At 41.3% G+C, this 27,780-nt stretch overlaps 1 protein-coding gene across 1 annotated transcript in view; it reads left to right on the top strand.

Annotated features, from left to right (window-relative positions):
- Positions 1 to 27,780, top strand: part of LDLRAD4 (low density lipoprotein receptor class A domain containing 4) — a 357,659-nt gene that overhangs the window by 125,157 nt on the left and 204,722 nt on the right. Inside the window, exon 2 of the mRNA XM_089671052.1 lies at positions 19,642 to 20,111. Within this exon, the coding sequence (XP_089527178.1) occupies positions 20,072 to 20,111 (40 nt within the window). The 5' untranslated portion in view covers positions 19,642 to 20,071. The remainder of the gene's footprint in view (positions 1 to 19,641; positions 20,112 to 27,780) is intronic.

Below are 27,780 nucleotides of genomic sequence, written 5' to 3' on the forward strand. Positions count from 1 at the left end.
TGCAGGATGATGCCGCACTCTCACACATGATGCATTCAGCCAGGTCTGTAGCTTAAAGGCTTAGTCCACCTTTAATGTTTGAGGATGTTTTTGCCAAAAATTCAATAGTCCTCAGTACTTTGTTTCGTTCAAAAAAAAAAAAAGCATATATTACTTTTTTCAACTGCTGAATTCATTGCCTTCCCATATTCATCCTGCAAATGGCAGGACATATCGAGTGTTCGATGCACAGCCCTGGAAACTCACAAATGAGTAGTTTGCTTAACTTCCTACTCAAGCATGCAGTCTACTCTCTTGCTGGACATTCTGTGAAAGTGGACAGTGCACATGGGTATGGAAGGAAGCCAGGTGCTCATTCGTGAGTTTCTTAGGGTCGCACATCCAATGCTTAGTATGTCCTGCTATCTGCGTGACAGTGAATGGCAGTGAAATGAGCATCTGAAAAAGTAAGTATTCTTTTACAAAACTTAGAGCACTGCATATTCATGTACTGAGAATATTGTAATGTTCGGGGATGCTTTGGGAAAAGTCAGTAAAGGTGAACTAACTTTTGAGGAGGTGCCAGGAGAACTCTCCCACTTTTTCCCATGCTAGACTCCAGACCCTCAAAACAGAAATCCCTATCTACCTCTGGGACCTCTTTAGCTCAGCCAAATCCACAGTCTGGGCACATCGCCCCCATCCACCTCTTCAACTAAGGGCATTTTGGATTTTTGTGTTTTTTTTTTTTTTTTTTTTTGTTTTTTTTTTTTCCTTCCACATCATTCTTACAGTTGTGGTGTATAGATATTTTGTATTTTCATATTCAGTCAGTAGGGTGAGCTCTTGGTCTGTCCACATTTACCAGGCTTTTCTTGCTTGCTTTACTGAAAAAAAAAAACCTGGTGTTTACATAGCTCAATAGCTTATGTTTAAATTTACATGTACAACTAAATGAGTCAAAGACTCATGCTCCTCCCCCTTCCTAGCCACCCTTTTCGGTGGGGTCTCCACAGTGTTTTAGTGGGGGAGAAAGTCCATACAGTTTCAGCTGTTTCCCTTTACAAAACGCTATATTCTGTCAATCCTGTGTCATGGATACTGTATTCAATATTTTGAGTTCAACAAATGTGTTTTTTTGTTTTTTTTTAGTGTTTTTTTTTTTTTTTTTTTAGCACTATCCTGTTTTATAATTGCACCTTTAACACCAGGATACCTATTTGAATATTCTATCTCAGTTTTTAACTTAATGCAGTACAAAGTACTAGAGAGAATTGAAGTGTTGAGAATTTCTGCTTTCTGAAGCAGGATGACTGAAATGCCCTCGCTAGCTACGTTCCTATAATGCAAATTTCTTTTATTCAGTAAGCAAATCCTGTATCTAGGATTTCCCATTCCATGCGTACTTTGTGGGCACTGAATACAAAAAACTTGGTTTGAAAAGGCCTATTCTGATAAACCACCCATAGCAGATTGAATTCATTCACTCGGTGTTCTGTGGCATTTCAGCCCCTTCTACCAGCACCGATACGTAGCTCACTCGGAGAAAGATAGTGAGATACCCCTACAGAAAAACATTTTAATTAATGTCCATCTAGACAGCAATTGTACTGTGAGCCCAGTGTGCTGGATTCCTCTGTTCTCTTCCTCCTTCTTTCTCTCCAACTCTATTAGGATTTGTCTGCATATTTTAATGATTTTCTTTTAAACTGCAGTAATAGGGCTTATGCACAGTGGGAAATTGATTAATTTGGTTTCAGCAGCCACCTGCCTTTTAAATTGCATGCGACTAAAACTCTGCTCGTGACAGAGTACAATGGAAAATTAGTTTGGACTGTGGGTGGGCTATGAAACAAAAAGAATTTACTTCAAATTGCTCAACCCAGTCAACATGGATTGACAGAATTTTGTGAAGAACGAGGGAGGGGGGAAGAGGGAGCACTCCTCTGTACCGAAGACCCCGGTAAGCTGGCATTTCCATGTAGCTACCATTACTTTGCAACACTTTTTACTTGGATACTGGTAGCCTGGTATGTAACATCATTGATTGGTTGACAATGCCCTTGGCAGTTGACACCAAATCAGTAATAAAGGAGATGAAAAAAAAAGTGCTGGCTGAGTTGATTGGCACATTCTGAAGGAGCCTTTCTACTGCAGGTCGCTGAATTGAATCAGGCTCAAGTTGGCAGCTATCAGAGGTCATTACCATCAAATGTCTATTCTGTGGATACAGATCTTTGATATCCTTTGTGACAGACATCTGTGTTCTCTTTATAAGGTTGTGTCAAGCCTAACAAAGGCAGATGTGTTATTCCATTGTTCTAACTTCTAGGTTATTTAAAAATAATAGTTTGTGTTGACACAGAATATTTACTGTAGGATGACTTAACCTACTTTGTGAATCTTTTTAGAACTGTTCATGCTATGGATAATGTTAATTCCCCGCATTAACCACTTGCCACCTGCTAACGGTGTATACTGCTAGCGGACAGCATAGCCAGGCATAGATGTACTAGTATGTTGCCTGGCACATGTGCACTAGCTCGCCCCCTGGAGCTTGACGCTTGGTACTCGGCCTCTGGTCGGGGTATTGTCTGATCACTGATTTGTTTACATTGTAATTATGTGATCGCTATGACCAAACAGTGAATGATTTCCATTCATGAATGCTTGCTTAGTGTTGTGAAGCTGTGATTGACCCATAGCGAATACATGATACCTGACACCCGACACCCTGTACCATGTGATTATCTGTAGCCAATCCCAGCCTGTCAACAAAGCAAGCTGTTATTAATGGAAAGCCATTCATGACCATTACATATTACTTGTACCAGTGATCATCACTGTTATAAGAAATAATGTGAAAAAAAATCTGTGATCACCCCCCATAGTAGTACAGTGTCACTATGGTGATACTGAACTACTCTGATGACAGTATGTGAAAGAAAAATGGATGGAATTTATTTACATACTATCACCAGTCAGTACACTTTTTTTTTTTTTTTGGCCTGCATGACACATTAGAACTCCCCTTTACATCAGTCTGCAGGGTTCCCCCTTACAGTATAAAGGTGAATGCTGCAGACTCTAGTGTAAAGGGGAACATTGATGTAAGGTGGTCTCTGGTCACCAGAGCCCCCCCCTTACATCAGGATCCGCAGAATTCCCCCTTACATCATGGTTCCCAGCGTTCCCCTTTTACTTCAGCGTTCCCCTTTTACTTCAGCGTTCCCCTTTTACTTCAGCGTTCCCCTTTTACTTCAGCGTTCCCCTTTTACTTCAGCGTTCCCCTTTTACTTCAGCGTTCCCCTTTTACTTCAGCGTTCCCCTTTTACTTCAGCGTTCCCCTTTTACTTCAGCGTTCCCCTTTTACTTCAGCGTTCCCCTTTTACTTCAGCGTTCCCCTTTTACTTCAGCGTTCCCCTTTTACTTCAGCGTTCCCCTTTTACTTCAGCGTTCCCCTTTTACTTCAGCGTTCCCCTTTTACTTCAGCGTTCCCCTTTTACTTCAGCGTTCCCCTTTTACTTCAGCGTTCCCCTTTTACTTCAGCGTTCCCCTTTTACTTCAGCGTTCCCCTTTTACTTCAGCGTTCCCCTTTTACTTCAGCGTTCCCCTTTTACTTCAGCGTTCCCCTTTTACTTCAGCGTTCCCCTTTTACTTCAGCGTTCCCCTTTTACTTCAGCGTTCCCCTTTTACTTCAGCGTTCCCCTTTTACTTCAGCGTTCCCCTTTTACTTCAGCGTTCCCCTTTTACTTCAGCGTTCCCCTTTTACTTCAGCGTTCCCCTTTTACTTCAGCGTTCCCCTTTTACTTCAGCGTTCCCCTTTTACTTCAGCGTTCCCCTTTTACTTCAGCGTTCCCCTTTTACTTCAGCGTTCCCCTTTTACTTCAGCGTTCCCCTTTTACTTCAGCGTTCCCCTTTTACTTCAGCGTTCCCCTTTTACTTCAGCGTTCCCCTTTTACTTCAGCGTTCCCCTTTTACTTCAGCGTTCCCCTTTTACTTCAGCGTTCCCCTTTTACTTCAGCGTTCCCCTTTTACTTCAGCGTTCCCCTTTTACTTCAGCGTTCCCCTTTTACTTCAGCGTTCCCCTTTTACTTCAGCGTTCCCCTTTTACTTCAGCGTTCCCCTTTTACTTCAGCGTTCCCCTTTTACTTCAGCGTTCCCCTTTACATTAGGGTCACCAAAGCTCCCCCTTACACTGTAAGGGGGAATTCCGCAGGCTCGGATGTATTCTGCAGGCTCGGATGTAAAGGTAAACTCTGAGGACACTGATTTAAGGGGGAATGCCAGGGACACTGATGTGGGGGGGGGAGGGGGGGTGGAGGCTGCAAACCAAAGACTATGGCACCATGACGTTAGCCGCATACCTGCCCAGGCTGTCCCTCACCCAAGCACGGCCTGGGGCTTATTTACTACGAGGCGTTTGCCTTGGGCAGCATTTTTCAGGGTAGCAGCGTCGCCCCTGACAGAAGCGAAATACATGTGGCAGTGGCACACAGGAGCCATTATGTTTGCAGGCTGCTGGAGGTGGAGGGTGTCAGATATCCTACTGTCGTTCCTGGGCCGGATCACTGGCAGGTGGCGCACCGCGATGTGGGCAGGAGTTTCCTTCTCCTGGCTTCAGGTTTGCTATTGCCAGCTAGATCTCCGCCCATTTTCCCGAGCGACATAAGCAAACCCCTCCCCTCATCTGGCAACACCCTGGGATCTTGCTCCTCCCTCTGCCAATCACCAGCCAGAAGGCAGAGCTTGCAGATGGCTGCCGAATCTGCAGGGCACATACAGGCTAAAGCCGGTAGAGAGGAGTCATCGAGCTGCCGGATGAGAGAGGATCTTCCGCTGATTGGGGAGTACTGCCTGTGAGCTGCTGAAGCTCTGCTCTGCCCATTGTGTGGGGATCCAGAGAGAGTGCTGGGTAATGTGTTGCTTAGGGCAGCACAAAACCTAAATACACCACTGCCTGGACAACTTGTGGAAAAAAAAACCCTTTTAATTAACTTTGCTAAAACATTTTTACAAAAATATCAGCAACACGCCATGCCTCCTACTAAATACCTTGGACTGCCTACTTTTCAAAAAGGGGTTATTTGGGTTTTTTGTACTGTCCTGGCATAAACTCCCAACAAATGTTAATTTACGACTGACCAAGGTTCTGAATTGTACAGTTCAACAGTTAGGTGAATTTTAGTTTGGCTCATTTCTCTTATTTGTAACTTGGTTTCTATATTTTATTTTTTTTGCTATGCCTCTAGTTTTTGCTATGTAATGTAGTATTTCAGACCTTGAAAACACTGGTATAAACACCTCACTTTTATAGGAGATCTAGATTCAAGCAACCTTATCCTTTTAAACAGGGGAAAAAAAAGTTGGCTGCCTTTTTTTTTTTTTTTTTATAGCCTATGTAAAAAATTTCAGCAATTTGCAGAGTTTGACACTACTTTATTGATGTTAGCAGGTAGCTGGGTCTGATGTAGGAATGGGCAGGTCATGCCCATCAAACACCTCATAGACTTCTGTAGGCTAAAAAACACTGTGCCTAGGCCCTGTCACAGAAGTGTAAATTCTTTGCTGCTTCTATATGGGAATTCTGTACTAAATATACAGCCCTGGGCAAAAGTTTTGAGAATGACCTGACAGTCTACTGCGTCACTGTGGTTTTTTTTTTTTTTTTTCTTTTAAGATCTTTTTCTCGGATGTTATTGTGGTATACTGAACTATAATTACAAGCATTTCATAAGTTGTAAAGGCTTTTATTGACAACATTAAGTTTATGCAAAGTCAATATTTAGTGTTGACCCTTCTTTTTCAAGACACTCACAATTTACCCTGCTGTCAATCAACATCTGCACCACCACCTGACTGATGGCAGCCCATTCTTGCATAATCAATGCTTGGAGTGTGAGGCTTTTTTTGGGGGGGGGGGGGGGGGTTTAAGTTCACTCACTTCTTGAGGATTGACCACAAGTTCTCAATGAGATTAAGATCTGGGGAGTTTGCCTTGCCATTGACCCAAATTTCGATGTTTTGTTCCCCAAGCCACTTGTGGTGTTCCCCAAGTCACTTGGTTATCACTTTTGCCTTTATAGCAAGATGCTCCATGTTGCAAAAAGCATCATTCGTCACCAAACTGTTCTTGGATGGTTGGGAGAAGTTATTCTCGGAGAATGTTTTTGTGCGCCATTCTTTATTCATGGCTGTGTTCTTGGGCAAAATTGTGAGTGAGCCCACAACCTTGGCTGAGCAGCAATGCCACATATGAATAGCCCCTGGATGCTTTACTGTTGGCATTACACAGGACCGATGGTAGCGCTCAGCGTTTCTTCTCTGAACAAGGTTTTTTTTTTTTTTTTCCCCGGATGCCCCAAACAATTGGAAAGGGGATTCATCAAAGAAAATTACTCCAGTCCTCAGCGGTTCAATCCGATTTTAAATGGTTGATTTTAGGTGCAATCTTAGCAGCAATATCCTTGCCTGTGAATCCCTTTTTGTGCAAACAATGATGGCTGTACGTGTTTCCTTGCAGGTAACCATGGTTGACACAGGAAGAACAATTTCAAGCACCACCCTCCTTTTTAAGGCTTCCAATCTGTTACTCTAACTCAATCAGCATGACGGGTGACCTCCAGACTTGTCCTAGTTAACACTGACATCTGTGTTAAGGAGAAAATCCTTTCATGCTGGTCCTTTTGTGGCAGGGCTGAAATGCATTAGAAAGTTTTGGGGATTAAGCTTATTTTCATGGCAAGGAGGGACTTTGCATATACTCCAGAATGTTGTGAAGAGTGATCAGATGAATAGCAAATTGCCATCATAAAAACTGAGGCAGCAGACTTTGAAAATTAATTTGTCATTCTCAAAACCTTTTGGCCATGGCTGTACATGCTTACTGATTTTTTTGTCACATTAAACTGTGCTACTGAATCCCTGTTAGCCAAATGTTCTATCATAAAGCAGAAGTCCCGCCAATATAAGATAAAAATGAATAGCCAATTAAGATAAAAAAAACCTTCCAATATTCATCTTTTATACCAGAGATTTTTTCTGCAGTACTTTTTTTTTTCTGCTGCTAGATGTTGTCATTTGGATGGACCGCATCATTCAACCTGCTTCCTCTGAGCCCAGGTCATCCTAGACTGAATGTGCTCTGCTACTGGACAGTGAAAGGAGAAACTGCACCATAATGAGCTCATCTGTCATTCTGCTTTCTCGCTCGGTAATGGGTTTATCACTGTCATTCTGCTCTCTCGTCAATGGACTTATCTCTGTCATTCTGCTTTCTCTTCAGTAATGGGCTTATCTCTATCATTCTGCTTTCTCCTCCTGTCGGCATGCTTACTGTCAGCATTTCAACTGATTGGATCCTTGTGTTGATGCTTCCTCTTACACTCCAGTTCTGTTGACCAATTCAGGTGCTTACATTTAAAAAAAACTACATTTAATAAAGTATTAATGATTACAGATATGCACTACTTTGCGTGTTTTATATTTGGCAAGAGTTCAACTTTAAGTGTGTAAGTCCACTTTTTAAACTCTGCTGAGCTGTTCATACATTGCAAAAGAATCACCACACAATGAATAGACATTCTTAGAAAGCAGCATGTACACCTAATGTGAGAGCTGCTTGGATTTTTTTTGTCTTCTTGCTGGAAACCTATAAATCTTTGAACACACTGACGTTGTAAAGTAACACAGAATGACATCTATGCTGGATGATCTGCCCAAAGGTCCTAGTTTACCCGTTTATCACAATATGTTATATAAGATGTTCCTGAAAGCCTTCTACAGCCCGAGTGTGTTGATACTCAGTCAAGCCAAACAATACTGGAGCAGAAAGAATTAACACATATTTCATTCTTCTGCAAACTGAATCTGACGTTTCCCTATGATTCACTTGTTAGTAAATTAATAAGCAGAGACCTTGAAAGGAAGAAAAATGGCTTTATTGGATTATATTTCTGCATACTGAGCAAAGGGCATCATTATTTGTTGCTGGTTTAAGTCATTTAAGTATGAGTAACTCTGTTTCTTTTAAACAGGATAAATTATTTCATCAGATTATTTTACAAACAAAAAAATGCACACATACTGTGTATGTAATAAAATAAAAATAAAATTTTTATTTATTTTTTATTTTATTTATTTATTTATTTTTTTCAGCAAGCCCCAGTTCACACTATGAATCACACGGGAACATGCATTCCTGTGTGGTGCAATTTGAGCCCTTTCATCTTGAATGGGCTCAAACCACACTGCATTGCACCAAAAGTAGCACATGCACTACTTTTGGAAACACACTGCAACCAGATAATTGCATGCTACAATCTGGTGCAGGAAAATGCACTGGATTTGCGACCTGCATTTGGGGTGTTAACATTAACACCCTCTGCAGATCGCAACTGCAGTGAGTTTTGAACAGTGCAGAAAACGCATACAGATCGCAGGTTTCCCACACTGTTCTAGTGTAACCCTAGCTTAAAGCCACACGTTCATCAATTTTTCATGTTTCTAAAAGTAGTAAACTATCAATACAAAATAACTTATGGTCTCCAGCAATCAATGAGAAATTTTAACATGTTGGAAATTACATTATACTCTTCAGTTGGAGGGCTGTGATCAGAAATCAGTAATTGGTGTTAATGGGAGACTTTGATTTGAATTGGCCATTTTAGTGGTTTGGAATACTTATCAATTGCATAGTCATAGTTTCCACATTTTTTTAAGACATTATAAACACCATCTCTTTACAGTTATAAAACTCAGCAGCTCATTACAAATTTTGTCTAAATGTATTCCATGTTTAACTCTTCTATCATTGTGTATAGACATACTATATTAAATGACAGTGGCTGATATAATTTTCTTGGCTGTGCCTCTATGGAACGCCCTTACTCTCAGTAACAGAATGTAATAAATATTGATATATAACCTTTGTGGATGGTTCAGGACATTTTTATGCTGGCCTCTATTAATGATTTATTGGAGAAACCTGATTATGTGTGACTATAAGGCATTGTGGAATAATGTGAATAGAGTACATCATAAGGGCAAGAGTCCTGAGCAATATTCCGTGCACAATGAGATTACTTTGTCAGTAGCTCAGGTTTGCAGATTGAAACACTTACTAAAATTTGTCTTTAAATGTTAATAGGCAATCAAATCGAAAGATTCAAGGCAATGTTAAAGTGTAAAAAAAAAAACTGTACTTCTGTTTTTTTATTTAACTTGGTATAGCAATTTGTCTTTTACAATAAAGTGAGCCTAGAGGTAAATGTCAGATAATCCTCTAACGGTTTTGTAAAGTTTTTTTTTTTTATTTTTTTTTTTGTGGTTTTTCTATTTTACTGGCATTCCAAAAGTTAATTTTCAGGTTCAAGATCTGCAAAAATAACTTTTTCAAAAAGTTACTTGGGATTACTAGGGATGGGAGACACTGCTTGGGCTTGGTTCACGAAGTGGGAAGTTCGTGGAATCCTGTTTGACGTTCACAAAACCCTAGCTTAGACTTTAATATCAGCTGCTATGATGGAAGTGAATTTTGTTACTGAATTCTGGCCATTTTCAAGGCCAATAGGCAAGCTCATGTCAAAAGGGGATGGGGAGTTGGGCATTTAACAAAGCCAACAATTTTTTTTTTTTTTTAAAATGCCTTTACAGGCAGGAAAGGGTCTACTTAAGGTGACATGTAAACAGTCCACTAAATGACATGCCTGGAGATGCCTTTAAGCTGTATTTGGTGTTCTGGAACAGTATGATTGTAACAGACGTGACTTCTATTTTGGCATAAATTTGAATATATAATTGATTTCTTTTCACTTTTTTTACCTTTTTAGCTTGGCTGACAGTAAAAGCATCCCAGTTGGATTCATTTTTAGCTGGCAATAAGAGCTTACTCTTATTTAATTTAAATTTAAAAAAAAAGTAAACCTAAACCCCTCAACTTAGTACAAATTGCCCTGGAGGGCAACAGTTTAATAGTTTGTATCCATAATACTAACCATACTAACCTTTTCAACTTAGTCAGCTGGCTTAGAAGGGCCAAAATAGGAAGACTTTCTTAGATGCCAGCTTCCACACGATAAAATTTTTTTCCAGGTTTCTAGCAGGTAGTATTTGTTGGAGTAGGTTAGGGAGAATTTAGTCTCTATACAGTGCTATATTTTGCTGAATTACTGTGAACACAAGGTGTAAACAAGATGTAACCAACCACACAGCAATCCACAGTTTGGACACCAAACAGTTCTTTTTAGGACCACCTTTTTGTGTCAGTAACAACTGTTGCTTTTTTAGCTGCTGGGCCCACTTTGCAGGTTAAGGAAAAAAAAGTGGGGTAGCACAGTGGCTTAATGGTTAGCACTTCCACCTAGAAACACTAGGGTCATTGGTTTGAAACCCAACCATGACAGGGAACTGCCATGCATGTTTTGTACTTGAGTTTCCTCCAGATACTCCAGTTTCCTCCCACACTACAAAGACATGCTGGTAGATTCATTGGCTCCTGCCTAAAGTGGCCCTAGTAAATGTATGAATGTGAGTTGGGGACCTTGGATTGTAAGTGTTTTAGTGACTGTGAATGTGTGTAATGTACTGTCTAAAGTGCTGCATACATTTGACGGTGCTATAAAAGTACCTTTAATTATTAAAATGTACTGTTTCACTGTATATTTAAACTTTTTTTTTTTTCCAACTTTTGCCCCAGTTGCAACATACACTTGTTGACACAAGCAAAGTTCAGCTTTGTTTGCACCATGTAACCACATACTTGTGTGGTAAGGTAGTGTGCACCAAACATCACATTTTTATTCCTCCTATTGGCATAGCTGCCATTTAAATGTGGGCTGTCCCCATTGCCAAAAATAGCAGGCATGCCTAAAAAGAGACAGAGGGTCTCAACATGCAGAGGTAGCGGGGTGGCGTGTCACGACGGTCAGGCCAAACCATCTACAGGGAGGGCCCATCTATCTCATCTATACAGCTACAGCATGTGCAACAGGTAGTTGAGTGGCTTACTAAGCTTTCCTTTTTTTGCTTTCCCCAGGTGTAGAGCCACCAGTTGTCTCCGACTGCTGCTAATGCACCCTCTTCTTTCTCCTCATCCTCTTCTAAACCTGCCATAGTCCCACAAACTGGTAGTGAGTAATGGGTGGAATTTTTTGATCACCCAATCACTGAATTCCTGCAGGAGGATGATCCTTGTCATGTGTGTTTAGGGATATCAAGGAACAGCAAGCGTCAGTGACATTGCAGCAGCTGGAGCTTACTGTACAGTGGGGGTCCAATGATGAGGGGATGAATGATCTGCATGATCATTCGCGGGTACCAGCAACTGAAGAGGAGGAATCGCGGGTACCAGCAATTGAAGAGGAGGAAAGCTCTAAGGGAGAGGCAGAACAGCTGCAAGGGAGTATTTCGTCCAGGGGCAGGGCAGCTTGCATTGAATTTGGAGGGACAGGCCATCCTAATCCATTTGTGTGCACTGCGCCACAGGCACTAGTCACTGCTGTCCCAAGAGCCAGCCACTGAGCTTTTCAGCTGGGCCTCTTTTTGACATTTGCTGCAGATGTCAGTTTGTGGTTTGCTGTCTCTACCTGCAGTGTATCCGCCATGGTTAAAGTGCTAGCCATTTGGGTACCACATGAGGAAATGCATAACTGCACTAAAGAGCTTAGTAGTAGCAGTACTTTGAGACAAGCCTTGCACTCACTTTTGTTATCCTCAACCTCTGACATTCTCCTGCATGTGCCATAACATCTGTGGCCTTTAGTGACATGGAGGTCCGAGGTACACGGCCGGTGACAGATCGCGCCGCTGCGCGGCTCTGCAGGAGTGCAATCTGCGCATGTGCGGGAGGACGCCATATGGCGTCCACCTGGAACGCTGATGACATTTGCCGGCTGCCATTCGGCCATAGGGTGGGCGGCAAATGGTTAAACTAGCCTCCCCATAACCCCCCCCCCACACACACACATGTACTGTGAAAATGCTTCGAAATTCTACTAAAACACACTATTACCAGCATGGTTTTTTTTTTTTTTTTTTTGATTTATCCAGTGTAGTGTGCATGGTGCCTAATACCTGCTTGATCCTGGCTATGCCCCTCCTCTTGAGTAAACTAGCATGGATCAGCTGCCATGCTCAGCATGGTCAGAGTGGTCAGTTTACATCTTGTTGTTCTGCTGTTCATACAGGCATGCCGTTCCCACCCTGCCTGGGCATGTTCCAAAACTGAAACACTCTAAATAATTAAAGTATATTTTTAACAATGTCCATCAATGATGAAGTCTTAAACAGTCCTGTATTTAGTGTGTGTATATTGTATGACGCTGAATGCTAATCATGCAACTTTAATATTTTTTCAACAGATAAAGAAATTCACAATCTATTGAAAAAATTGCAATTGTATACTTGCCATTTCCACGTACCAGCGCTTTTCTCAGGCTTCCTCCACAGTCAATATCTGGCAGTCCTCTTGGGGCATAAGGTAGTCATTGCAGAAAAGTTAGTGTGCGTGTGGTGGTGTGGGGTTTTTTTTTTTGAATCAGTCAAATTGGAACTTCAGCCTTTTGGTCACCACTAATTCAATCATGCAGGATTTCCCACAAACTTATACTTCAGCCCTAGTTATTACATACATCAGATAATTTCATATAAATGTTTCCACCACTATTTTAAAGGCCAGCTGGACCGAACAATATAAAAAAGGTGAAAGGCCTAGATGTACTGTAGTAGAAGAGGAATGAATCTGCAAGTTGACAAGACACCTTACAGGTCCAAAGTTGACAGTTTCATTGAATAGTACATCTTGGATACCAATGCCTTCTGCACCAGTGAAATAATGACTCGGATGCTTGCCTTTTTAGACCGTTTCAAAGGAAAAAAAAACATATCTGAACTTTGGGTTTGGGAAGAGGGGAAGGCTAAGAGCTGATTCACATGTGTGGATTGAAGCTCGGATTTCACAGCGCATTGATACAGTTGTTCACATCAGGTTTATGTCCGGTTCGGATGGGATTGGCTCAGGATCTTATCCTGTTAACACATCAGGGATGTGGAAATGTTTGGAAAAAAAAACTATTTGTCCAAGGGACTAAACTGGTGCCCCAATCTACTTGTCCATGTAGATTGTTCTTGTCCAGATATAAAAAGAAATAAAAAAAATTTAACCAAAACCGTATTTAAATTGGAGGTGATCTGAATGTTTTAAAAACAAAAGGTTTTTATGGTGACTTAAAACATTTAATATTTTTAACATTGCGCTGTTTATCTCCTCCTCCCTTCCCTGCCTGTCTCCAGCACCACACTCGTGAACTAGCAGGGAGCAGAGAGACCTTGCAGTGTAATGAACATTGATTGGGCTCTCATCAGGAAAGGGTGGGTCAGGGCTTATCCGTTATCCCTTTCACTGCCAGAGCAGTTTTTGCATTTTTTGCACAAGATTAAAAAAGAATTTTAGGCCTGAAGATTACACACAACCCCCAGACATTCTATATTTTCTGAAATCTCTAGAGAATAAAACAGTGGTAGTTCCAATTTTTTATGTTGCATATTACAGCAACATTTAAGTAAAAAATATGTTTGGTAATTTTATGGCACAAAAAAAGCTATAAATTACCCTATTTTCTTGTAAAAATTCAGCAATACCAATTAAATTATAGTTCTGTTCATGCACCAAAGCTTCCAACTCACCTATTTTGCTTGGCAAATTTCTGACATTGGTGAACAACCACTTTTATTCATTGGCACCTTGTGCACACGTAATTTGAATATTTTATTTTCCTACAAATGGTGCCAATTCCAATGGTTGTTTGTAACACGGGAACCTTCTCATCACCTGCCATAGCCCTCCCCCTATTTTTCCCCATTCCACCCACCGATAAGGACTGGCCCCTGTCTGCCCCATTATAATCTAATTATCTCTCTCCCCTCCATCTTAGTTTAAATACTCCACCCATTCCATAAACCTCTTACCCAGCACAGCAGACCCCCTTCCATTTAGGTGCAAACCATCTCTTGCATATAGTTTGCACCCCAATGAAAAGGCAGCCCAGTGCTTTAGAACTCAAAATCCTTCCCTCTTACACCTAGTCTTTAGCCATGCATTTAGTTCTCCAATCTCCCTGTCTTTCCAGAGTTGCACAAGGCACAGGTAATATTTCAGACAATATCACCTTGGAGGTCCTTCAACTTGCAGCCTAGTTATTTATATTGATTCTTAAGGAGCCTCCACCTTTCATGTATTCTGCCATTGATTCCAACATGGGCCCAGACAGCTGGGTCATGCCCAGCCCCACCCAGTAATTTATTAATACTGGTCCACCACCTGCCTAACCCTGGCACCATGGAGATGGCAAACCATTCGGTTGAGGCGATCCTGGCGACAAATTATTCTATCAGTCCTGATTTTGGTTGTTCCCAGTCAGCTGTGTCTAAAATCTGTACAAATCAAATGGGAAGGTTGTAAAAGGGAAGCGTACTGGTAGACCAAGGAAGACATCAAAGTGTCAAGATATAAAACTTAAAGCAATATGCCTTAAAAACAGAAAATGCACAACAAAACAAATGGGCAGAAGCTAGAGTCAATGTCTGACCAAACTAGAAGACCTCACCTTAAGGAAATGTGATTTACATACGAAAAGCCAAATGAAAACCAACACCTAAACCGAAAAAAAACAAGGTTACATTGGACTAAAAGCAATAATGTACTGCATGTGACTGGATGAAAGTGATCTTCCGTGATGAATCATGAATCTGCATTGGGCAAGGTGATACTGGAATTTTTGTTTGGTGTCGTTTCAATGAATTGTATAAAGAAGACTGTGGAAATTTGCTTGTTTTCTTCAGGCAATCATTGATGATATGGGGTTGCATGTCAGGTAAAGGTGGGGTGGAGATGAGTCATTAAATCTTCTATAAATGCACACGTTTTTTATTGAGATTTTGGACACTTTTCCTATTCCACCAGTTGAAAGGATGTTTCATGATATTTTTCAGGATCGTGCATCTTGCCATAGGGCAAAAGCCATGAAAACTTTCTGTGAAAAGGTGAAACTCGAAAAATTAGAATATTGTGCAAAAGTTCATTTATTTCAGTAATGCAACTTGAAAGGTGAAACTAATATGAGACTCATTACATGCAAAGCAAGGTAGTTCAAGCCGTGATTTGTCATAATTGTGGTGATTGTGGATTTGGGGGTTTTCATGAGCTGTAAGCCATAATCTCAGAAAATTAGAATATTACATGCAATCAATAAAACAAGGATTGTACATAGAACAATATCGGACCTCTGAAAAGTATAAGCATGCATATGTACTCAGTACTTGGCTTGGGCCCCTTTTGTAGCAATTACTGCCTCAATGTGGCGTGGCATGGAAGCTATCAGCCTGTGGCACTGCTGAGGTGTTATGGAAGACCAGGATGCTTCAATAGCTGCCTTCAGCTCTTCTGAATTGTTTGGTCTCATGTCTCTCATCTTTCTCTTGGCAATGCCCCATAGATTTTCTGTGGGGTTCAGGTCAGGCGAGTTTGCTGGCCTATCAAGCACAGTAATCTCACGGTCATTGAACCATGTTTTGGTGCTTTTGGCAGTGTGGTCAGGTGCCAAGTCCTGCTGGAAAATGAAGTCAGCATCCCCATAAAGCTCGACTGCGAAAGGAAGCATGAAGTGCTCCAAAATCTCCTGGTAGACGGCTGCATTGACCCTGGACTTAATGAAGCACAGTGGACCAACACCAGCAGATGACATGGCTCCCCAAATCAACACAGGCTGTGGAAACTTCACACTGGACTTCAAGCATCTTGCAGTGTGTGCCTCTCCATTCTTCCTCCATACTCTGGGTCCTTGGTTTCCAGATGAGATGCAAAAGTTTCTCTCATCAGAAAAGGACTTTGGACCACTGAGCAACAGACAAGGTCTGGTTTTCTTTAGGCCAGGTAAGACGCTTCTGACGCTGTTTGTTGTTCAGGAGCGGCTTGATAAGAGGATTACGACATTTGAAGCCCATGTCCATGTGTGTGGTGGCTCTTGATGCGCGGACTCCAGCCTCAGTCCACTCCTTAGGAAAAGGCCATTCAAAAGTGTTGGGGATTTTCACGACAATCCTCTCCAGGCTGCGGTCATCCCTGCTGCTCGTGCACCTTTTTTCTTCCACACTTTTCCCTTCCACATAACTTTCTATCAATGTGCTTTGATACAGCACTTTAGGAACATCCAACTTCTTTTGCAATTACATTGTGAGGCTTTCCTTCCTTATGGAGGGTGTCAATGGTTTTCTGCACAACTGTCAGGTCAGCAGTCTTTCCCATGATTGTGATTCTTACTGAACCAGACTGAGACAATTTAAAGGTTCAGGAATCCTTTGCAGGTGTTATGGCTTAATTTGCTGATTAGAGTGGGACACTTTGAGCCTAGAATATTGCACCTTTTCACAATATTCTAATTTTCTGAGATTGTGGATTTGGGGTTTTCATGAGCTGTAAGCCATAATCATCACAATTATGACAAATCACAGCTTGAACTATCTCATATATTTCACCTTTTAAGTTGCATTACTGAAATTAACTTTTGCACGATATTTTAGTTTTTCAAGTTTCACCTGTATATCAATGGCAGGGCCTTCAAATAGTCTAGACCTCAATCCAATTGAAAATCTATGGTGGAAATTAGACAACATGGTCCATGACAAGGCTCCAACCTGCAAAACTGATCTGACAACTGCAATAAGAGAAAGTTGGAGCCAGACTGATGAATACGGTTTTTCGACAGTTAAATTCATGCCTCAGCAAATTCGAGCTGTTCTAAAAGCCAGAGGTGGTGCAACAAAGTACTAGTGGTGTACTGTAGGTTTTTTTTTTGGTGTTTTTTTTTTTTTTTTTTTTTTTTTTCCCCCCCCCCATTTCATATTTTCCTCAATTGAGTGATTCCATATTTTTTTTCCTCTGCTTGATCTGCAAAAACTGTTGCATATTTTTTTTCCTCTGCTTGATCTGCAAAAACTGTTGCAAATGACTACAGATTTCTTTCATTTTATTTTTTACATTTTATAAAGCCAGAAGGTTGGAATGTTAATTGAAAATAGTATTGAGGCTTGTCTGATTATGGTATTTATTTTTTACAACTGTTCAACAATGAACATTTTCCAAGACTGGTCATTCAATACTTTTTTGCCAGGGTTGTAAACTGAATGAAATGCTTGCCTTCTAATTCTAGCAATGTGTCAGTTAAATTTGTTTTATTTTTATGTATATCAGATACTTGTATAGCGCCGTCAATGACATTAGCATAAAGTGGTTGATTTAAATGTCAGCCCTTTTCTTAACTGGAGGAAGTCACATTTTACCATTTATCTGTGGCTTATACAGTAGATGTAGGTTATGCTCACAACAAGAGCTGTGCTTCAGTTCTTGAATGCAAGTCATTCATCTTTCCTTGGCTCTCCAGTTTTTCTGTGCCCTGCCATACATTTTTAGTATGTAATCTCCACTGTTAAATGACAGCCCAGGCTTTGATCAGCACTGGCTGATGGAGAGACACAGATTGATTAATCTATTGTAGGTACTGTATGCTTACATGGCCTAGGGGATCTTTTACTTGTATTTTCTTTTGATGAAAACCTTCTACAAATAGACTTTTTTATTCCTAGAATGCAAATATTTCTTAACCTTTTTTATAAAGTTTTTTTTTTTTTTTTAAGCTTGGTACTGTTTTTCTCTTCAAATTTCACAGCTTTGCCTGTCAGATATCCACTATGGACTATTGCCGTAGGCGCATTATGTAGGTGGGGTCTTGCAGCAGCTCCATTTTCCAGCTGTGTCACTGTCAGAAGTGGTGATAGTGTCACTCCTGTCAGAAGTAGCAGGGGTCTCAATAGCTGCTGGAGGGAGGATTCTGCGCTCTCCTCCCTACAAAAGCATAGTGGCTTACATAGAAAAGCACTCACTGAGAACACTCCGCTTTCTCAATATGGGTGCCCCTCACTAGCTGATACTGGTACTCCACCTCTTGCACTCCCACATAGCTATAATGCACTGTAACACTTCCGCCCCACCTTTTTATCACTGGCACAGCATTGGAACCTGGCCAGGAGAGAAGACTGCTGTCCCCTCCAGGTCAGAACAAGAGGCAGCCAGCCAGGTAAGCTCTGTCCCAGTGGCAGACTGCATTGGGTTAATGCCTCAGGGAATCTGTCTAGGCTTTGGGTTGAACCAGAAGATTTACCAGAACCCCCAGCTCTTTCGCAACCATTAACTCCCGTAGATGTTCTTCTAGAATGTAGATATATGCTTGTTTTTAGCCCTGTGTGCATAGCTTTAAATTTATAAACATTAAACCTCATTTGCCACATAGTTGCCTTACTAAGTTGTGCATTGAGGACAGCTTGCAAGTTTGAGACTTCCTGTAAGGCTGTTATTCCACTGCATAGCTTTGTGTCATCTGCAGACACTGAAATAGTACTTTTAATTCCAAACACTGTCATTTATGATCTGGTTGTAAAGTCGGGGTCCCAGCACTGAACCTTAGGGTATATCACGAATACATTTAGACCATTCGAGTATGAATCATTTTGCTGTCACATTACCTGGCTGCTGTGGCCAAGAGAGAAGCCAATGTGGCATGATCTGTGCTCCATTAGCTTCCGGGGAGGGGCATCAGGGGTCTAACAGCCCCATAATGTCTCATTATAGAGAACTTATTACTTTATACTAGCAGATCAGGGGCCATTGGCCCTCTGTGATGGCAAAACAGTTAAGTGTTGAGAAAAAAAGACACAAAAGCAACACATAAATTCACTCCCAAAAAATGTTTAACGTACCCAACCCACCTCCACACTAGCATGTGTGCTAATATTGTGCAACATAAATAATTCCAACTACCACCATTTTATTTTCAAGGGCTTCTGATTTAAGAAAATATATGTTTAGGGGAGTTAACTAATTTTCAGACTTAAAATGTGAATTATATCATGTGTACAAAACCTGAAATTTGGCTCTGGTAGAAAAGGCGTTAATTATAACATTTTTGCATTTTTTTGTCTTGTGTAAATTGAATTTAGTTGCATTCTATATTGATACTGTAACATTAGGGAAAGGGGGTGGATTGGCCAGGCTTTCTTCTCTGCCCATTCTTACAAGCTACTACATGTCAAACTAATTAAAAAAAAAAAACAAAAAAAAAAACTATGCATGTCATTCAACTCATACATTTGTTGTGGAATTCCTACTTTTGAGATCACTGTTCTTCATGTCCGTGCACTATGCAGCAGGACCAGGAGGTGATGCGCTGTTTACAATTTGACAAGGAAGAAACAAGCTTTGGATGGTTCTAGCTGTCTTGATTTAATTGCAGTCCTGTTGTTCTTTTGCCCCCCAACCCCCCCCCCTTCCCTCTGTGTCCCTTCGATCTCTAGCAACTGTGGCTTTGAACTGAAAAGCTAAACAACGCTCAGGGGGTGATATGCAACTCCAAGCTCACGAAGAGATTTAAATTTCAAAGGGATGTGTGGTCACACTTAGCATCTTAACAAAATTGTAATATTTACCTTTTGAAAATCCTTTCTAATGTCGACCACTGTTTCCACAGGGTTTTATTTTTTCCTGCTTTTGTTCTTTTCAGTGTTTGTAGAGACTGTTGGGTAATCTAATCTCCACATTTCTCTTCTCATCTCTAGTTTGCACGCCTGAGGGACCTGATACGCTGAAAAAGGTGAAGGCCAGACACCGCCTAAAGTCAGCACGAGAAAACCCCTCTAAAGATCAAGGCAACACTGGACTGATGGGATTGCTGTTGGGAAAATATCAAATCAAAGCACCTCTATAATATCCAGCTCTTCATTTCTGCCTTATATTTATCATCATGGCATCCAAATTTTGGTTGGATGGATGACCTGTTCTAAATCCCATCTGTTAGCAGACTCTGCCTTACACTATTCCAGCAGCCATTTAGGACCCGTGGATCAGAGTGGAGTACCTGCATGCATGGCAAGGTAGATAGTGATGGACTCTGACTAAAATGGAAGTGACCTGACCATTTCCTGCCCATCCGTCATCTCTGGTCAGGACAGGTTAAGGTTGGACATTCACCTTTGCTGGAAGAGCAGTATGCAGGAAGCTGGTTTTCAGGCCACAAATGCTTTCACAGGTAACAATGTTTTCATGCTTTATTTTCTTGGGTAAGAGTGATTTTTACAAACATATAGGGTTGTGAGCAACACGAATTGTTTAAAATGTACTAAACTACACAGAATTTAACAAATTTCAGTTGACAAGCTGCACCAGTTTTATAAATGACTGAAGTTGCCCAAACTATAGTAATATATATAATGCTACCCACTATATAAAAACAGTCACTAATAAGCTACTAGGTGATCTTTTTTTGTGTGTATTCAGCGTGGTTTATATATAGCAGTCATTCATCTGTTTCCATCCCTCCCAATCCCAGTGCTTCTAGGTCCTGTCATGTTCTGCTCCCATCCGGTTTCATTTGTTTGATTTTAATGTATGGCTGTTTAAAAATAGTCCAACTATACCGTTCAAGACAACACTGAACAAATAATCCATGTGGACTCAGTTAAAAACCCAGCTCCTGGAATTTAAAAACACAAACGCAAATACACACTGCAAGGATTAAATGCTCGTTAACTTGCCTTTATTCTTAACCTACACCAGTCCCGCAGCCTCCCTCCATCTAAACTCCATCATGGTTCCATGATGATGTCCTCAAATATAATGCATTAGAAGTTGCGGCAAGGCATATAGGGCCCATCTCATTTCTTGGCTGGAGGATATTCAGCATCATCTGACCTTTTTTTCCTCCCCAGCTTTAATGTCTCTGACCCACCTCCTTTCATTTATTGGATTTCAGTTTTTAATCATGGATTTTTTTTTTTTTTTTTTTTTTTTTATTTAGAGGTATGCAACCGAACAGAAGAGTATGACATGGCATTACATTCTTGATAGCATATTTCATTGTATACATATTACAGGTCTCTACTAATGGCTAACATAGTAATATACTATGAACCACCACAGTGACATGATATAACTAAAGTCTCTAAGAGCCAACATACCCATATAAAAATTACATTGCATTGTGGTGGAAAACTTGTAGGACAGGACTAACGTGCTCATACTAAGAGGATAGTACAACCTATAGACACAACACTATAAAGTAGGGGTAGAGCAATGATCCCCCTGTGGTTAAGGGAACACCGTTCCTTGCCTCGTAGCAGTCGTACCTTGCCGTTCATGCATACCGGATAGTATTTTTCATTAATTTTAGGGGGCAAACTCAATTTTATGAGTTAAATACTGATCTGCAAAGTAAAACCTGTCCCAATATAGCATGTATTTTGTTCCTCTGTCTTATACCTGGGGGCAGCAATCAGATGTTCCATCTGTTGGATGTTGTTCACCTTGGCAAACCATGGCGACACGGTAGGTGGAGTTTGTTGTTTCCACATGCTTGGGGGTGCATGCTCTAGCAGTATACAGGAGATCTTTCAGTAAAGACTTGCAGTACTTGCTGGACAGTGGAGTAAAGTTCAGGAGCACTGCATCTGTAAGACCTGTTGCCAAAAGGTGCCTACCTTTGGACAATCCCAGAATAATCATGGATTCTATTGGCATGTGGGCCTTACCTAGGGTGGTCTGCATGCAAATGTAGCCTGCCTAGGAACACCCACTCCTCCAAACTGACATCCACCCATCAGAACTTTTTTTTTTTCCTGCTTAAATAAATCCTCCAAGGAGCCAGCCCACTGCTTGCATCAGATTAAATGCCCTTGAGAGGAGTACTGAGGCAGGGTTCTGTGATATTTTTGTGGTGTGATGACCAGCCATCCCACCTGCCTCTTGTATAGAAAAGCACAGAGCTAGAGGGACTGTGACATCACTTGGTCTAGTATAAGATGGGTAACTTCATTAGCATGTTGGTGGGGTGGGGGGCAAGGAAGCCAATGTATAAGATTAAGCTTCAGCTTTACAGTGGTACTAAACGTTAGTTTTTTTTCTTTTTTTGGGGGGGGATTTTTTTCCCCATCCATTCATGCCAAGCAATTTGGTAAACATCCCCTACTATATGTGTGACGAACGCTTACCCTTATTCACCACTGCCACCTTTTAGGAAGTCCAGTGCACTCACCCAGGTCAAAGACCGAAGCAGCCAATCCGCTTAAGAGGAGGGCAGGGAAGTGGCTTGTACAAGCTATGTATTTAAATGCATGCACATCCGTTTTAGCACTAGTCCTGTTTGGTAGTGTAAAGATGTCCCCATAGAACCCTTCAGGAGAAAGGAGACATTCTGAATCCTGATATTACAGCTAGTGCTAGGGATACCAACTGAAAAAGAAAAGCAGAATGTCGGAACAAAATGCAGCATGCCAGGGTAAAGCATGCAAAATGTATTTAAAAAAAAAAGTGTTCTTTTAGTACCAATGAAAAGTTTTTTTTTTTTTTTTTTTTTGTTTTGGATAGAGTGAAGAGGGATTAGAATATCTGTCAGGATTATTTAGCTGTCTGTGCCCCCATTCAACCTTTTCTAGTCTTACTGCTATCACAGAAAGTGAAATAAAATCCCGAATTTTGGATTATCACCAGAAAAGGAATAGAGGGGAAATCTTCAACTGGAGACATCAGTTCTGGTGATAATAGCCAGGTATCTTCTGACTTTTCAGGGATTACATCTCACTTTGTTTTGGCTATGGGACAGGAAGTGAAGGGAAATTTCACCCAACAGGACGCAGATTGCATAAAAACCTGACGGGTTATAGCCCTCTGTTAACACTATCCAAAATGAAGAGTATTTTCTACTTTTAGCTTCATGATATGGTGCTAGTGGAAAAAACATACACAGTTGAAGGTAACCTTTACTCAGGGCTTTTTTTTTTTCTCAGTAAATAAGTGCAGAATCTCAACCACAACCCCACCTCACCCACACACCCTCCAAACTGCATCAAATGGTGGGTGTGGTCAAATTTCACTAATAGGTGGAGGGTCTTAAAGGGGGAAGGGGAGGGGGTTGCATGCATAGTTCACAGGTGCTGTATGCAGAGTTTAGGGGTGCGCTTTATTCATGGTGCAGGGTTCAGGGGTGTGCTGCATACAGAGTTCAGCCTTTTTCTACAGTTGCTCATCTCTAATGCATCCCCCATCCACTTTTCACTTTCACCCTTCTGCTTTTACCTCTGCATGCAAACCCCCCCTCCTTTCACTGCCCCCCCTCCTTAAAAGCTCCACCTTCTTCCACGTCTTACTTTAGTTGCTGTATTAAGCTGAAGCACCCAGCTGGCTCTAGTACCTCCCTACACGCTGTAGGTGTCTTTGCCTCATTTGCAGGGAGATCATCCAGTAGGGATTTCGGCGTCCGCACTGCACCGCAGGCATCTGCATCTCCTCTTTCCCCTTCCTGCACTCATTGCAACAGATCTGATCTCCTGATCGGCTCCCAGACGTTTGGGAGACCAGCTGTCACTTGTATACACAGAAGTCTGGCTTTTGTGTTTACAAGTGTTGATGAGCAGGGTGCAGAGGGCCTGAGCTAGAGGTAATGGAACAGAGTTCCACCAAGTTCCAGCTAAAAAAAAGCCCTGCCTTTACTTAAAAACAGATGATTGGTTACCAAAGCAGTTGTTTTGACATCATTCCTATCCTATCCTCAGCAAAGGTGATGACCTGCATCCCATGCATCACACTACGGGTCGTTTGCAGATGGATCCATAGGTGATGCCATAGACCATCTACTAATCATACTTAAAACCGGTTGGACTTTTCTTTTATGGTGCTCAACTGAGTCATCGATCTGTGACTGCATGGTATACATCTAAATGTGGAAAATTTCCAAAAGCTGAGCAGTATTCTGTTGCTGACTGCTGCTGAGTATTGATGAGTACATCTGTGTCCAGCTAAAACCTTTTTATCTGTGAATTGTATTTCTATTACAGTGCTAAGCTTTACATTTTAAAGGATAAGTTCACTTTTGGGAACATGTTAATGTTCCACCCATTTTTAGGCCCCAGATCCCCTGCTTTTGACAGCTAGTGGGGGGATCTCCCCCCTCGGTAACACTTAAATTAAAAAAAAAAATTAAAAAAAAATGCCTTAGTGGCTGTTGGCTTGTAGTTCTCAAACTACCATGCTCCACAGTGCTAGTGGTAGTTGTATGAGGAGTCCTGTCAGTATACCTGCTTGCTCATATACCCCGTACTGGCAAGCAGATATACTGACAGATCTGCAGGAAATCTGCATGGCACCAGCGATCCGCTGATGCGATGCTTTAGAGGCTCCTGCAACAAAAGAAAATGCACAATTTTTTACCTGCAAAAAAGTGCATTTATTTTTTGTATGAAGGTGAACTTATCATTTTTAAAGCTTAAATGCCTACCTCCACATCCCAATATTTACACTTCTTCAGTGCTTGCATTGGGGGAACAATATTTTCATTTTGTGGATTTGCCCTTTGGCTTAGCCATGGCACTGTGAGGTTTTGGCTCCGCTGCAAGCAAGAGAGCCCCATTCTGGGATATCTGGATGATGTGCTCCTGCAGGAACAATAGAGAGAAGGCATTAGGGCCACTGTGCAGCAGATGGTGCAAGTCCTGCAGGAATTCGACTGGGTCCTCCATCTTAAGACTTTGACCCTGGAGTCGGTGAACTTTCTGTAATATCTAGGTCTTATCCTGGACATGGTCTTGATTATTCCATCTCCCGAAAACTTTCAGACCCTTTGGACCAGACCCTTTGGACCATCTTCTGCATGAAGATGCTGGAGTTGATGGTAACTTTTTAAATCACGCACACTCAATTTTATTCAAGACTGTTGCAACTCAACATCTGACAGTTTTTGGGACAAAAGTTCACCTCGTGTGAACACTCTGAACTATAAAACCAGGCTATCATTGGAATGGTGGCTTTCCAGCCCAATGCTGGAGTTGGGGGGGGGGGGGGGGGGGGGAGAAATCCTTCTCCCTGTGGTGTGGAAAATATGGATGTCAATATGGTCAGGAGTCCTGGACTCACTGGAAGTTCAAGAGATGTGATTGTCAGATGAGGCTCGAATTCCAGAAAGTCCTGGAGCTCAGGGTGACGTGGCTTGCCCTTCAGCACTGTACCCTGCTAGTTGGGGTCCACCCATCAAGGTGGTACCAGAAGGTCAGGCCTCAGTTTGAGGTGTAGAGATCATTCTGACTTGGGCAGAACTTGGCGTTCTAGTTCTATCCGCAGTACACATTCTTGGTGTGGTAATCTGGCATGTAAACATCCTAAGCTGCTTGCAACTGGATCTTGGAGAGTGGTCATTCCACCCAAAAGTTTCACTTTAATCAGGGGGGATACCAAATGTAGATCTAATCGCATCCAGACTTCGCCACAAACATGTCCAGTTCCAGGAATCATCGGGCCTTCAAAATAGATGCCCTAGTCACCCCCCGCCCCCAAACTCCTGGCTCATCTGCTTCAGAGGAAAGAAGGAAGGTGATTCTCAGTGCAGAGTTGGCCCAGGAGTGCATGTTTCTTGGATATAGACTACTAGCAGACTGTCCATGGGCCCTCCTAGAGTGTCCAGACCTTCTCTCTCAGGGTCTTGTATTACATCCTGCTTCATGATTGCCTGCTTTGACAACTTTTGTTTCAGAAGACGGGACAGGGGTCTTGTCGACACTGATTTTCACTTTGCTGAAAGCCTGCTTCTTGTAGGATTTACTGCTGTATGTGGAAAGCATACTGTGCTTGGTGTGAAAATTGTAAATCTTCATCCCAGAAACAACCTGTGGCACAATTATCTTTCAGTCTGGACTGGACAAGTCCTTAGCTGTCAGATTTCTGCCTTGATGGTGCTGTTTTGGAGACTGCTTGTTTCCAACTCCTTCATCAGAGCATTTGTGCAAGGGATGGCTCAGATTGTTCCACCAGTATGCTCCCTACTAACTCCCATAAATGTGGGTGTACCCTGTAACATGTTCACAAAGGAACTTCTCTCTTGCATAGCTATGGTCAAAATGTAAAATCTTTTATTAATTTCCATATTGTATGTTAATAATTGTAGCTTCCTTATTTTGACCTGAATGATCTAAAAGTTTTGTAAACTTGCTTATCCGAACGCATGTACTTCCTTGAATTCCGTGACACATGTTCACTATGCCCTGTGAGTAGGCACTGCTCTATCACAGAATTCAGAGCCTTCCTTCTGAAGTATAGAGGTGGTGAGAGGAGTTTCAGGAGGCAGTCAGTGCAGGAATCACCGATTGCAGGCAGCAAGGTACCAGGGGATATGTAATATTTAGAAAATGAAAGGAGATTTTATTGAATTGCCAAAATTGGCGATTTTCATTTTAGAATATAATTGTAATAGTACAAATGTATGATGTGACTTTAGAACTCCTTTAATGCGTACAACATTGAATCTTCCCCTTATTAATTAGTCTGTGTTGCTTTCAGCATGCGAAGGGACTTTATTCACTGGTTGTATCACAACAGTTTAAAGTAAACTAGGATGCATTTATAAGTAATCCTAGTTTAAAGGTCTCCTGTAATTTTTCCAGATTATTATTTTGTAATTAAGCAGATCTATTACCATATTTCTGGACTAAATTATACAAATGGTCACCCGTGGGTGAAAGGTCACTATTAAAAAGAGAACCTTGAAGCATCATCTGCTTGCAGCCTTATTCCTTTTTTTTTTTTTTTTTTTTTTTTCTCCTTCAGAAAGTGCCTTACGAGATTAATAGAATTTCAGGCATTTCCTTTGCTCTTATGTATACAGTACATATTTGAGCTGTGTAAAACAGTCACTTGTAAGTGGCAAACATTTTCTAAGCCTGGTTTTCACAGCCCTGCCACAGAAGTGATTTTTAAAGTAGGAAAAATTTTTTTTTTTTTTCTCTTTCAATGATAATTGTAAATGGGACAAATGGAGAGGGTGAATCTCCTTTTAAAGTGTTACTAAACCCACAACAGTGAAATCGCGGTCTATGCAGAAAAGCATGCTTGTTATACTCACTGTGGAACCTAAGGGTTTAATCCTCCACATCGTATAAAAAGGCTGCTGGATCCGGTCTTCTCTGATCCTCTCCTAATGTCCCCAATCCATCTTCTGATAGTACAGAGCTCTAGCAGTCACTCTGCACATGCTCAGTTTGGTGTGTATTAGAGTTTTTTGGGGGGGTTTTCTTTCTTTTTTTGGGAAGGGTGCATGTGATCAGGAAAGGACCAATCTCTGCTGTCCAAAGGGTCAGAAGTCATGTAGCCTCATAAAGCAGTCAAAGCAGAATGAAAACTCCTACAAGTGTTAACCACTGCTCAGCTGAACATTGATAGAAGTTTCAAGACTGCTATATACAGCTAATGAGAAAAGGTATTTAGCAGTTTATTAACTAAACTGCATGTTCTGTGTACTGTGGGAGACCAGATGTAGTGAATGCAGGGTCCTGGGTTTAGTAACACTTTAATTGGGACACAGCAGCAATAAAAACTGATGTATTCTAATGTCTGCTCTAAAAATTTTTCCCTTTTAGCTATAGTTTAATTATGTCAGTGACCACTTTTGGATTTCTGTTTCCAGATCCATATTGCAAGGACAGGCATGGTAAGAGATTTCAATCCATGATACTGCAGCCTTCATTATAGCAATAATGGCCTGTTACCTGAGATCTATTACTATGAGCTGCAGCAGTCTTCCGTTTGGAAAGGTCCAAAGTTTACCCACGGAGTTAAAATAAGTTTAAAGTGTTTTACTTGTGCAATAATGCCACCAAAACATTATCTCGGTTACTCCTATGTACAGCAGAGGTGAGCAACCTTTTAAGAGGTGGAGATAT

Source organism: Staurois parvus, unplaced genomic scaffold (genome assembly GCF_062004578.1).
Source record: "Staurois parvus isolate SC_StPar_1 unplaced genomic scaffold, SC_StPar_1.0 ptg000097l, whole genome shotgun sequence".
Taxonomy (NCBI): Eukaryota; Metazoa; Chordata; class Amphibia; order Anura; family Ranidae; genus Staurois; species Staurois parvus.